We start from the raw sequence: 12,625 nt of genomic DNA, 5'->3' as shown, positions 1-12,625 counted from the left end.
TGACGGCTGTTCGAAGTACAAACGTGAAGCGCACCTGTTCTTTGAAGTTGTCCAGGGTGGGGGGGTTCTTTTTCAGCTCGTAGTCGGCATACAGCTCGGCTTCCTCTGTGCTCAACATGTGGCCGTACAGCAGGAACTGCCTCATAAATTCAGACCTGTGAAAGTTGATGTAAAAAGGAATTCTTTCCTTTAGCAAATATCCATATTAAGGATATTTAGAATTTTGTTTATTTGTGTATTTTTCCGGTAATAAAGCAATTCGATAGAAGTAAAAAACCGACAGAGAGCCAAACACTTCTGACCTGTCATCAGTCCAGAGGTAGCGGTAGCTGGCAAACGATCCCTGATACTCTCTGACCTGAAAAGCAACGGCGTTTTTTACAACTGTAAGCGTCACATAGGAGCTTCCGTGAGCGGACGCTACGCTTACCTTAGCGATAGCGGCGCGTGTCCGTGAGCGGATAATGTGGCACATCTCGGACAAATCCTCCATTTCATTTATGTCGCACTGCAAGATAAAGAAACAAGGCGGCACGTGACAAGGGCCTGTGTTGGGTGTGCATACATTATAAATGTATAATCTAATCTGTACGGCACCTGATAGTTATCCAGTCCTTTATGCTTTGCCACTCTGGGAATGAAGGACGCCACGTTGGTGATGTTGGCTACCATCTTATCCACGACATCGTAGAAGTTACCGCCGTGGCTGAAGTCCAGCGAGGGCTCAAAGGTCATCTCGTTGCTGTTGAGCACCAGCTGGACCTCAAACAGCGGTGAAATGTGCTGGGCTGCATCCGTGTTGTCCATGTGGTACTGCAGCGAGCAGCGTACCGCACTCGAGAAGCCCGTCAGGATCATGCGGTCCACATAGTCAGTGTAGGCCCGCCACTCACTGCTGTCCAGGTCTGAGACGCCGAGCAGAGACTGGCTTTCCTGGAGCACAGTGGAAAAGGGATAATTATATATATATATATATATGAATACAAGATCATGAAGTTCTTCTCTCCAGCACCAAGAGTAAGGTGGATATACCTGCAGCAGTTCGTGTATTTCCTCCCCTGTACTAGTGATGAGAGCATGCTGTTTGGAAACACTCTCATCAATGTCAGAGAAGACGAGGAGACTGGAACCACGGCTCTTTCTGGTGATGAAGGCACGATGACTGAATTTCCCCATGAGGGCCTGGACCGCCTCCACGTTAGCTTTACTCTTCTGGACACGACTAGAAATGCTCTGGAAACGGCAAAAGAGAGAAACTGTTACAACCGGTAATTATAATCCATTCAGTCGACAGCTGCATGTTGCTTTTTTGTTTGATGAGTGTTTGCTATAATTGAGGAAAGCTGGCTTGGACCACATCAGGACAGCGCCAGGATTCATGCTACATTGGCAGGCAACAGTTTCACTGCAGTTGTTGATACCGCTATTGAACAACAACTTTCAAATAGAGCCTAACTTGTTATATTTCAGCACAGAATACAACTGGGACAGGATCTGGAAATATCTCCTTTTAGAATACACAAGAAATGTTCAGTACCTTGACCAGGTCTCGGGTGCTCTGGATGTAGTCCCATAGGTCGTCCTGAGCCCAGCTCAGCTCCCGGAGGGCCGGATCCAGCTGTCGCTTCGTCGCGTCCATCTCATCTTTCACCAATCCCAGCTCTACAGCCAGGATAGTGCTGTGCAGCTGGTTGTACCATTGGGTCACCGAGGTCAGTGTCTGCGTGTACTACAGGGATACGTTGCATTGTTACCACTTATTAAACTCTGGTCTTTTTTCAACATGTATCACAGGTCAAGTTTGACGCTATATCCAAATGCGACGCCTGAAGCTCAGTGTCACCCACCATGTAGAGTCTCTCCCGTTTGGAGTAGAGCTGGAGAGCCGCTTCGGGAATGTTCTGGTTCTTCGGCATGCCCAGATACTTCACCTCCCTGAGCACTGATGTCAGCTGGGGACAGGCACCGAGAGACAGGAGGACAATTAGATGAAGCCAAAGTGCAGTGAATTGTTTTGTTTTCCTTTAGAACGATGCAGCCACACTCTGAATAGATAGGATCAGCATCTCATTAACATTGAAACAAAGCGCACGCACACACACACACACACACACACACACATATCCGATGCTCTCATAGTACATCAGATACATTGTTAAGCCCTGGATTATAGTGCCTGATGTTGATGTTGCTGGTTATACATATTCATTGCGGCTGAACTTTTCACTTTCTCTTATTTCTTTCTGATTTGATGTTGAGTGCATTCTGTGATTTTCCTCATCTGTTCATATATACTGTGGTTATCATTTACATGATTTGCATCTTCCATGCTTCTTACTGCAGGACTGAAGTTGACCCGGAACAGGCCTGTGTCTGTGTCCAGTGTGAGCAGCGGCTCCTTTAGGTGGGTTTGACAGATGTCCTCCAGGCCCTCGGTCCACTCTGAGAACAGCTCCTCATCATGCCGGTCCAGAACCTCCAGAACACGCTCACACTTTTGGAGGACATCGTCTGCTTCAGCACAGCCCAGGGGCCTGGAAGGGAGAGAGGGAGGAAGGGAGGAAAAAAAGCCAAGGACAACATAAAACACAGCTTATTACATTTATTGGAAAGTGAGAAAGACTCTCTCTGGAGAGACAGGGGATGACATGCAGCTAAAGGGTCCTGGTCTGGACCCGTGCCAGTGCGTTTGGTCCCGTACATATGGGCCTGCTGGCAGAGGTTGCTACGATTGGAGAGGATGCGGTTCCGAAGCTCCTGTGACCATTTGAGGTTTCCGGCCACTGACGGCATATTCTTCCCCAGGACGGCACAGCCGGATCGCAGCTGAAACACAAAGGTCGACTTAACTTGGCGGAGGACTGAGTCGCGTTCATCGCTTTAAGGTAATACGTTCGTAGCACTACGTGACACACGTGCGTGTGTCATATTAAACTCAAAGACATCCACGTTATGGCATCGAGGCAGCTGGCTGAAGTCTGGCTGTGTTTTTCTATACTCTGAAGGAAGTGCGTCAATATTCAGATCTCTAAGGCATTGAGAATATTTACCTGTTCTCTGTGTTGATCAAGTATAAACTGACAGTGGTCTACTTCCCGGTTGAACATGTCCAACAACACGTTGTAGTTAGGAGAGAACAGCTGGTGGATCATTGGTCTCTCCAGCAGGGTGCTGAAAATCTTCAACAACTAGATGGGACACAAAAACACTGCAGTTAATTTTAGACCTTGAGGTAGTACGATGTCCAAGAATATTACTTTAGGAGAGTCCCTGGATTTTGAATCTAAGCCACCAACAGGTTGAAATTCCAAAAGTGTAACTGATCAACGCCTCTTGCCCCGAATGACATGGAAGCATATCCCCAAACACAGTAATGGGATTGTTTAAAAAGGGGACATGGTGTCAAAGACAAACCTTAAAGGTTGACTTCAGGTTTTTGGAGTGCTGGAAGGCCAGATTGAGGACAGTTCCCAGCCTCTGGTCAAAATCTCTGTTCTGCTCGACGAAACGCCCGTAGTGGTGCACAAAATCCTGGACACAGGAGGGCGTTAGACGGGAGGTTATGGATATCGTCAGTCCCTTTCCCCGATTCCAAAACTGTGAGTCCCCTTATATTACTAGGCAATGTTTATTATGTAATTTAGAGCTGCATTGGTCAATATTGGCTGGAATAACACACACCTGCAAAAAAAAGTATATTACAACACAGATCAATTATTGATTCAGTTCCAGTTTTAATTGGCTGAGTCACACTGGCAGCTGTTGAAAAACAGCTGTAAAACATCCAGTAAATTAAATCAAATTGATGCACCGACTGATAATTACTGCTGTCACCGATTCTTGCGTGTTGCTTAGTAACTACTTTGCTTTGCTAGTTTTCAATTACTGTCCCGCGGGGCAGAGAAATAACAGAAATAACATCTAATCACTAGTTACTCCGCATTATTCGGCTGTGCCTGCCGATGCCACTTATGAATTGCTGTGAATCACAGCCCCTCTGGGTTCACCGATGACACAGCAGTGGGACATCAACAGCGACTGCAGCAAAACAGTTTCGGCACAAGCGTGGGCCTCACGTCGTCGGCGTAGTCCAGGGGGTCGTATTTGCTCTCCCTGAGGGCCCTCCAGCGGTCCTGAAACTCCTCGCTCATGCTGAAGACCATCTCACTGAGGACCTTCCCTCTGGACCCGCCCAGTTCAACCTTCTCCAGCTTCAGAAAGTCCAGCGCTGTTGCAAACAGTTCCTACAGATAAGAGAAGAAAAGCAATGGATAGGTTAGGGACAGAGGTAATCAGATACAAAAAAAAAAACACTTTTTGTGTTTATGTATACACATCATATATATGTATATAAAAATATATATTTCTAACACAAACAGAGCTGTATGATTGTCAACACATGCACCTCGATCATGAGCAGCCTTTCCATGATGCGGTCTGAACGCTGGAACACAAGCGCAGCCGGAAAGTCCCACGGCTTGATGGCCTGGCCGTGTCGGTGATACTTTGGGATCCGCCGCCGGTGAGCGTGAAACAGGTGCTTGAAGCAGCGCAGAACCGAGATGGTTATCTGGACTCTTTCCACCCCCTCCTCCAGCTCCATCTTAAACAGCTCCTCCGGGATGAGGTAGGCAACGGCCTGGAATCAGACACACGATCACGTTGAGAATATCACTGAGAGATATTCTGTCTCCCTCTCTGTCACACACACACACTCACATCGAGATGCATCGCTGTACCTTTTCAATGATCAGGTTGCAGAACTCCTGCAGGAGGACCACCATTCGTTGCGGGGTGCAGTAGTACCGAGAGCCGCTCCAGATGAGACAGAGTGTGTGGAAAAGGGGAGGCAGTAGAGCGTCGACCTGCGGGAAACGCCTCTCTTCTAGGCTGCTGATCAGTCTCCTGAGAGGGCGTAGGTACAGGTCTATGTCCTCTGCTTCCAGCACCGCTACGATAAACACCAAAAAACGCAAGGCAAAGCTTCAATAGAGTAGATGTATAGAATTCAGATAACATAGAAAAACACACGTTATTTTTGTATTTAAGGAACAAAAATAAAAATGAACAATAGCTGTATGAATGTAGGAGCAGCACATATTAACACAGAGGTTGATAGAGAATGAGGAGAATCATGAATTAGCGCCGCTGAACGAGGAGCAATCTACCCTCGTTGACTTTGAGGCAAACGTCCTTGAAGGAGGAGTAGTAACTGCTCTTGACTCGTCTCAGGATCTCCATGATGTGCTCCACTTTGGGACTCTGGATCTGAAGACGTGAAAAATTCGTAGCGTTTACACTCAGTGGTCACTTTATTATAGGCACACCTGAACAATCGGTTGAACTTTAATAACACCTCCGATGTTAATTCTACGTTATTTGTGTAAATTATTACTATTACTGGCACTTTAAGAACTGCATTTGGTATTGACTGGCAGCCCCGCCCGCTTCCACACAGCCAGTGTCCTACCTGTGACTGAATGCCCAGCAGGTTTTCCCTCTGGGTGGCCCAAAACTGGAGCTCCACGCCGGGGCCTGGGTGGTCTCCTCGGTGCAGCGCCATCCCAGAGTCTTTCTTCAGGACGTTCCATATCTGTCCAGACCACTGAACTATCAGAGTTTCTATAGAGTATAACAAGCCGTGGTCCAGCGGCCAACCGGAGGGGCTGAGGGAAGACGGAGAGCGGACGAATAGGACTTAAGCGTTATTCTCGTAGCGTCATCACTGTCAGCTTAAATAATGCTTACTAGTTTGACACAGCCAACATTTACAGATTCAGAAAACGTGTAATGCAAAGACTATTTTCCTTAATGTAAACTTGGGAAGTTTTGCCCTATGAATGGGGCGTCTTCCCTTAATATATTGCAATTATATTAGCATATTTTTGCATACTTTGTGTTCAGTCGCCAGTGCAGCGCTTACTTCCGGCGTTGGCCTACAAAAACACGTCACCCCTGCACCACTCTGTACATCCCAAGTCTCTTAAAGGACGCATGGAGAGACGCAAGGAAACCAATGCGAGGAGAGGAAAGGAGGAAGTGTGTTTTTAGCGATACGAGACGTCCTTTCCTCCGAAGTGACGTCTGATTCTGATGATGGCGGATCAGCTGATTACAGCGGGATCGGCTGTAGAGACCTTTGACAGAGTTTTGTGTCTGCTCACATGATCGCTGTACTTTTACTAATAAAGACGCTGCCAGAAAAGATATGTTTCCTTTCAACTGCATTGAGTATTTATACTGTGATCCTGTGTTTTTAAAGCGCAGGACCGATTTCTACTGACGGAATCTTTTGTCTTATTTATGAATTATTTGCGTCTGTACGTTTTGAAATTGATGACATAATTAATAAATAACCCAGAATATGATTATGGTTTCTCTTGAATACTGGAATTCATTTATTAGGCTTAATGTTTCGGGGGGAAATTGAAATGATATAACTCATCTAACCCGACTCAGTTTCACATGACTGAATGGAAAATGATGATAAATGATGTAAAAAGTGTTTCATCTCTCCAGCTCTCTCTGACTTTAATTGTATCCATACAAAAAGTTATTGAGGGAAATATCAGATCATGGAAAGACCAATCCTATTAATATATGAAGAAAGTTGTTTGTGGTCCTTTTTGTTGTTCAGACCAACAATGAACATGTATATCAGAAAACTAATCAAATATAAAACTTGAGTTTGAAACTCCAGTGATATTTAGGAAAATCAGATCAGTCCGATCTTAACTTATAAACAACTTTATAACTTATGAACAATGAAGGGGCGTGTCTGTCGGCCCCTAAAACACCTCCCGGAAGTCTGTTCTCGTGCGTCCTCGTGCGTCCTCGCTCATGGCTCCTCGGAGATCGAGGAGCGAGGAACAAGACAGTTAAGAAACTTGGGATGTGCCCATGGTCGGGTTAAGATCAAGCTGACTGGAAGAACTTTTAACGAATCTGGAAATGCGGTTAGTAGCATCATATGGCTTTTACCAACATGTGTTTTTAACTAGGAATAAAGACAAGTAGATAATCTTTATTTTCAAAAATGAACGCGCACCGTTTTTTTGCGTCACAAATGCGCAAAGGGAAAACACGCATCAAGCTACGCTGTTAGCCGACGCGGACGCACACTGACCCGAGTGCAATGTCCAGAGGCCGTGACCTCTCCACACACAGCGGCAGGGGCAGCAGGGTTCGCCCCTCCGCGCGGCCTCTCGTTGTCACCACCCTGCTCCTCAGCTTCTCCAGCTGCCTGTGGATGTCATCGGACACCACCCGCAGCCAGTCCTCGTGGCTCAGACCGTTGGACAGCACGCACACTAGCACCTGGCGCGGCAAGTGACACACGAGCTGTTACACACACACACATAGACTCACGTGTCGCACAACCCACCATGCGTCCCCCTGCTTTTCTTCTGCCAGCAGTTGGAGAAACCCCAACATCTTCATACCCCTCACACACACACACACACACACACACACACACACACACACACACACACACACACACTAAGCCCACCTCAGAGATGACAACAGGTAGGTGCTCCATGGGGTATCCAGGCACTTCCCCCAGCCGCATTTGGTGTCTGAATCCTTGGCTGGCAATTCTCTTCACGCCCTTCTTCAGCACACACAGTAGCTTGGTCCTCCATGGCGGGGACGTCTTCACAGACGCAAACACAGTAGGAATGCTTTCAACGGCATTGAAAGCACTAGAAATAAGCAGTGACTTATTTCAAAGGACGGGTGTGTTAGATGGAGCGTAGGAGACCAAATGTACACCTCTGCATGTCAACATATTGTCTCGTCTAATAGCTAAATGCACATTTTATTGTCTAATTGTGGGTGCATGGCGGTGTTTGTTTAAGGAGGTTGTGCTGCTGCCTATGTTTTAATTAACAGCGTCTTCATGCCACCCGGGGCAAGCAGAAATGTGAACGGGACTCACCGTAAGCCGGCCTGTATGTATGCACAGTATCTTTACCTCTGCGATATTAGTATACATACTTTCAAACACACTGTGCATACAGAAAGCAATAGATGAACTACGCCGTTTAAATATTTACTCAACGCTATAACCGTAATTGAATTTGCCCACAAAATTGACTTAAAAGAAAAGAGAATGACACAGCAGGTGCCTTCACGTTTTATAAACCTGTGTTGATTTACCTGTGTGTGTGTGTGTGTGTGTGTGTGTTTCTTACCTGAGCATCACCTGCGTGTAATGTCCCTCCAGGTCCAGTGAAGAGCAGCAGCCTGTTGGTCCAGATGTGGTCCAGGAAATCCAGTATGATCTTCTGGTTCTCCTCTGCTCCAATAAAGCGGTTCCACTTATCCGTCTTCACGCGCAGCACACAGAAGGCCTGCTCCCGAAGGAAGTCCACCCTCTCATCCGACAACACCACCCCGGCTTTGAGAGGGGGCTCCTGGGTGACGCGCACTCCTCCTCCGGCCCCTCCGGCCCCTCCGCTGCCCAAACCTCCGCTGTTACTGCCGGCGCCGGTGGCCTCAGCCATGACGACTCAGCTGGCGGGAAAGATAAATAAGACTACTGCTTGATCCGGTGTGTAGTAGGGGATGTGAAACTAGGAAAAGGGAATCACACGGAGTCAGATAATAGGTAAACGCTCCCAAGCTCTTAACAGGATGTTTCCCCAATCGTAACAATGATGCGCTCTATTCCACCGGCCCAGCTTAATGCTCCTTCCCTCGTCTCCGGCTCTGAGGGCTGTCAGCTGGAAAGAAGAAGAAGGTTCCGCTCCTTGATGGATAAGGTTAACTTGACACTGTTACAAAGCAGTATGGGCTGTTCTGTGGAGCCTGTGTGGCCTGCAACCCTACCCTGCAACCTGAGCCTTCGAGGAGGAAGACCACAACCACGGGGACACCTCCAGGACAGGTAACGCTATTACAATTATGATGCATGTATACGGGTTTTCAGTTGTATGGAAGTGTTTTTATTGGTAACAAAAAGAAAGTTCTTTTAGTCAAATTCATCCAAATGGAGTATAGAAGAGGTCTTTGCTTCTAATCAATGTGCAGCTTCACCACATGGGGGCAGTGTGGTACAATGTTTCTGACGGACTCCCTCAAATGTAATCCAAAGTGACCCCAGCCATGACATCCCATTACACATGTTATGTCATATTTATATAAATACATGGGGAAAAGTGGGACATTTCTCCGTGTTACTTAAAATACCCCGGCAACGATTGCCCTTTTTAAAGGATCCCTCACTTTCTGAGTTTAACCTTAATGCATGAACGTAATCTTATATTTTAAAGCTTTGCTGGATTGTCTTTTGACATTTGAGTGTATCGCTAACCTTCTGGTCCTACATTTGATCCACACACAGGGTTATGGATGTTATAAGCGTCCCCTCAATATAAGGCTTGTCCAAAAAAAAAAAAACCTAACGATTTAACAGATGTAAAATGTCCTCATCTCTAGTATTAAAACACAGAGTCTAAATTCAGTTTAACCAATTTCCCATTAGATTATACAAGATGTCCATGTCCATACAGCCACTTCATTTTCTGTAATCGCTCCTCTTTGGCTTAATGTCTGCTTTAAACATTCGATGCCATTCAGGGAAGCGATTTCTCACTTCATGTATGTGTTCTTAATGGATGTAAATGACCTTTTGGAGGTTTATGTCTTTATTTTTTTTAACATGAAAGTGTTCAGCATTCATCATCAGCACTGAATACAATATGTCCATTGTTCACAACGCTGGTCATACCAGCCAATAATCCGTGGCAGTTCTCCAAGAGAATTTGTCCTTGTCAGAAATCTATAATTCCATGCCTCGCTCTGTTTGCATAAGTGAATATTTGTGTGTGTGTGTGTGTGTGTGTGTGTGTGTGTGTGAATACTCTTTACACACTGCATGTTGTGTGTTTGCATCATGAATGAATGTCCTCCATGTGGTATGTAAGGCTTGTGTGGGTTTGCCTGTCCAGAGCCCGAGGCTAGCGAGGGTGTCCCTTGGGTGTCTCAACACACACACACACACACACACACACACACACACACACACACACACACACACACACACACACACACACACACACACACACACACACACACACACGCACACTCACTGTATCTAAGCCCATTTTGAGCCTGCTGACAGCAGGAGCATGACTGCCCATCTCTCTGTCTGACCTCATGCCCAATGTCAGCTCTGCTCTGTAGGGATGGAAGGATGGAGGCCAGAAAAAGAGATCTTAGGACAGTGAGGGGGGGAGGGGAGGGAGGAGACAAGTGGAGCAGGAGAGGAATCCAATGGAGAGACACGAGGGGGGGGGGGGGGGAAGGGAGGGTGTTTGCCGGTTTGGAGGATGAGGAGGGGCAGCAAGCTTTCCGATTACAAATGAGACGGAGAGAGTAGAGTGATGAAGGAGCAGAGGAGCAGAAGCAGAGCAGCGATATGTACTTGGCCCGGCTGTTGGCGATGAATATTCAGGGCTAGTTCTGAACAGAGTCGTTGCTGAGTAATGTAAACAGGCGGAGTAAAAGGACAAATGGAAAGAAACGCATCCTCGAGCAATATTTAAACTCCTGACTGTACCTGAAACATCACCTGTACGTGGATGTAATGATATGCTCCAATGTAGCACAGCAAATCACCATCCATCCTCCTTTTTTTTTAATTTTTTTATGAATCTCCCGGCGTTGTATGTAGTTGTAACCTGAAGCATCACCCTCCATTTCTTTTTCTCCTCCTCTTGTTCCTCTCCTCCTCGATCTCTCCATTTGCCGTTTCCATGGCTACGTGTTGCTTGACGATCAGCCTGCCGCCCTTGAGTCCAGAGCTTCAGCTTGGGCTCTTTCTCTCTCTCTCTCTCTCTCTCTCTCTCTCTCTCTCTCTCTCTCTCTCTCTCTCTCTCTCTCTCTCTCTCTCTCTCTCTCTCTCTCTCTCTCTCTCTCTCGTGTCTCCTCCTTGTCTCCTCCTCTCCTCATCACCCCTCGCCTGTCCTCAGTCAGGGGAGGAAATTACATGTAGATGAGCTTGAGGTCCCTGTATCTTTCAAACACACACACACACACACACACACACACACACACACCACACACACACACACACACACACACACCATGACAACCGTCGTCTCCTCAGGGCGCTGGGAGTCTCGAACAAGTCCCTGCTTTACTACTCACCGCGGCCTTTTTTTTTTTCTTCTTTCATTTTCTCTTGTAGTCCCTGGGGAACATGACAGATTCATGTATTACTGAAGCAGTTGGACCCATGACAGGCAAAAAAATGGATAAAAAGAAAAGGATGATGGAGACAAGGGAGGGGAGGGAGGGGAGGAGGGGGGGGGGGGGTTGATAAAGATAGCAAATGCATGCACACTGTCACACACACAGACACACACATAATGATCGTCTCAAAGCTTGCCTCCTGTTGCTGGCTGACTACCCATGAAACCCAACCACGGCTGGCGGTTGCCATGTGTGTGTGTGTGTGTGTGTGTGTGTGTGTGTGTGTGTCTGTGTGTCCAGATGGTGCTGACCAGCCGTCCCTCCCAGGGTAGAGGAAGTAAATGGAGCGATTACAGTAATGACCGACACACACATCTGTCTCATACCTCTGCATGGCTGCCAGCTCTTTTGGACACACACACACACACACACACACACACACACACACACACACACCACACACACACACACACACACACACACACTATTGGCTGAGATCCGTGGAGTTGATTAGAGTGAGCAAATGCCATTATAATATACATTTTGTGCGACGCCAATGTGTTTTTCCAGTTTTGCAGTTCTGCTGTTTTATTGCGGGGGTATCGGTGTGAAAATGTAAGCAGCTTGTTGACACCTCAGGCACCTTACGAAGAGAGTCCGTTTGGTTTGTGACCTCTCCTGTCAAGGTGACTCTGCTCCGTCCCTTTCATCAGTTTCTTGCTCTAAACATCGTGTTCCTCTCTCTCTCTTTGCCCCCCCCCCACCCCCTTCTCCACTCTGCGACATTCCTCTCCTCCCTTTCATCACTCCAATCTGACCCCCCTCCCCTCCCTCCTGTCCATCCATTTTTGGATGGACTTTGTTGTTTTTCCTCCAACCATAAATGAGTCAAGAGATGGGTGGGGTGGGGTCAATTTTTGGAGGAGCCACCAGGAACAGGGGTTCTCTTTGTAGAAGGGTGAAAAGGCAGAAGGGTGTCACCAGCAAGCCCTTCCTTTATCAAACCTCCCTTTTGTTCTGCAAAGGTCTGGACTCAGTGATATTTGAGAGCCAGGTCTGTATACACAGGAAGGGGTTAGAGAGCACGGCCAATCTCCCAGGACGTACGTACGTACGTGTGTGTGTGTGTGTGTGTGTGTGTGTGTGTGTGTGTGTGTGTGTGTGTGTGTGTGTGTGTGTGTGTGTGTGTGTGTGTGTGTGTGTGTGTGTGTGTGTGTGTGTTTTTTTAAATTTTTTTTTAAAGTCCTGAGCTTGCTCTCCTCCGACTATATCAAGTGTGCACGCGTTGGTGCTTTCGGGTTGAAGGGGACCCCAGCAACTTGAGTCCTTGCTGACCACTTCCAGGATATAGTTCACTAAGTCAACGCACTGTGTAAGAGAACACCTTTTTATTTCACCGGGCAAAGTACTGCAGCGTCTCCTCCAA

At 47.0% G+C, this 12,625-nt stretch overlaps 1 protein-coding gene across 1 annotated transcript in view; it reads right to left on the bottom strand.

The window, feature by feature from the left end:
• Nucleotides 1-5,563, bottom strand: part of dnah9l (dynein, axonemal, heavy polypeptide 9 like) — a 31,220-nt gene extending 25,657 nt beyond the window's left edge. The window contains exons 1-16 of the mRNA XM_068702609.1: nt 5,471-5,563; nt 5,169-5,268; nt 4,740-4,951; nt 4,406-4,639; nt 4,077-4,244; nt 3,415-3,531; nt 3,051-3,188; nt 2,702-2,826; nt 2,339-2,534; nt 1,848-1,952; nt 1,538-1,729; nt 1,033-1,233; nt 598-933; nt 431-508; nt 303-358; nt 35-155 (exon numbers count right to left, since the gene is read on the bottom strand). Of these exons, the coding sequence (XP_068558710.1) occupies nt 35-155; nt 303-358; nt 431-508; nt 598-933; nt 1,033-1,233; nt 1,538-1,729; nt 1,848-1,952; nt 2,339-2,534; nt 2,702-2,826; nt 3,051-3,188; nt 3,415-3,531; nt 4,077-4,244; nt 4,406-4,639; nt 4,740-4,951; nt 5,169-5,268; nt 5,471-5,563 (2,472 nt within the window). The remainder of the gene's footprint in view (nt 1-34; nt 156-302; nt 359-430; nt 509-597; nt 934-1,032; nt 1,234-1,537; nt 1,730-1,847; nt 1,953-2,338; nt 2,535-2,701; nt 2,827-3,050; nt 3,189-3,414; nt 3,532-4,076; nt 4,245-4,405; nt 4,640-4,739; nt 4,952-5,168; nt 5,269-5,470) is intronic.
• Between the last annotated feature and the right edge of the window lie 7,062 nt (nt 5,564-12,625).

This window comes from Cebidichthys violaceus, unplaced genomic scaffold (genome assembly GCF_023349555.1).
Source record: "Cebidichthys violaceus isolate CVI_PGR_0920_01 unplaced genomic scaffold, fCebVio1.0.p SCAF_87, whole genome shotgun sequence".
NCBI lineage: Eukaryota > Metazoa > Chordata > Actinopteri > Perciformes > Stichaeidae > Cebidichthys > Cebidichthys violaceus.
Note: the sequence above shows the minus strand (reverse complement) of the source record. Positions and strands in the feature narration are given on the sequence as shown.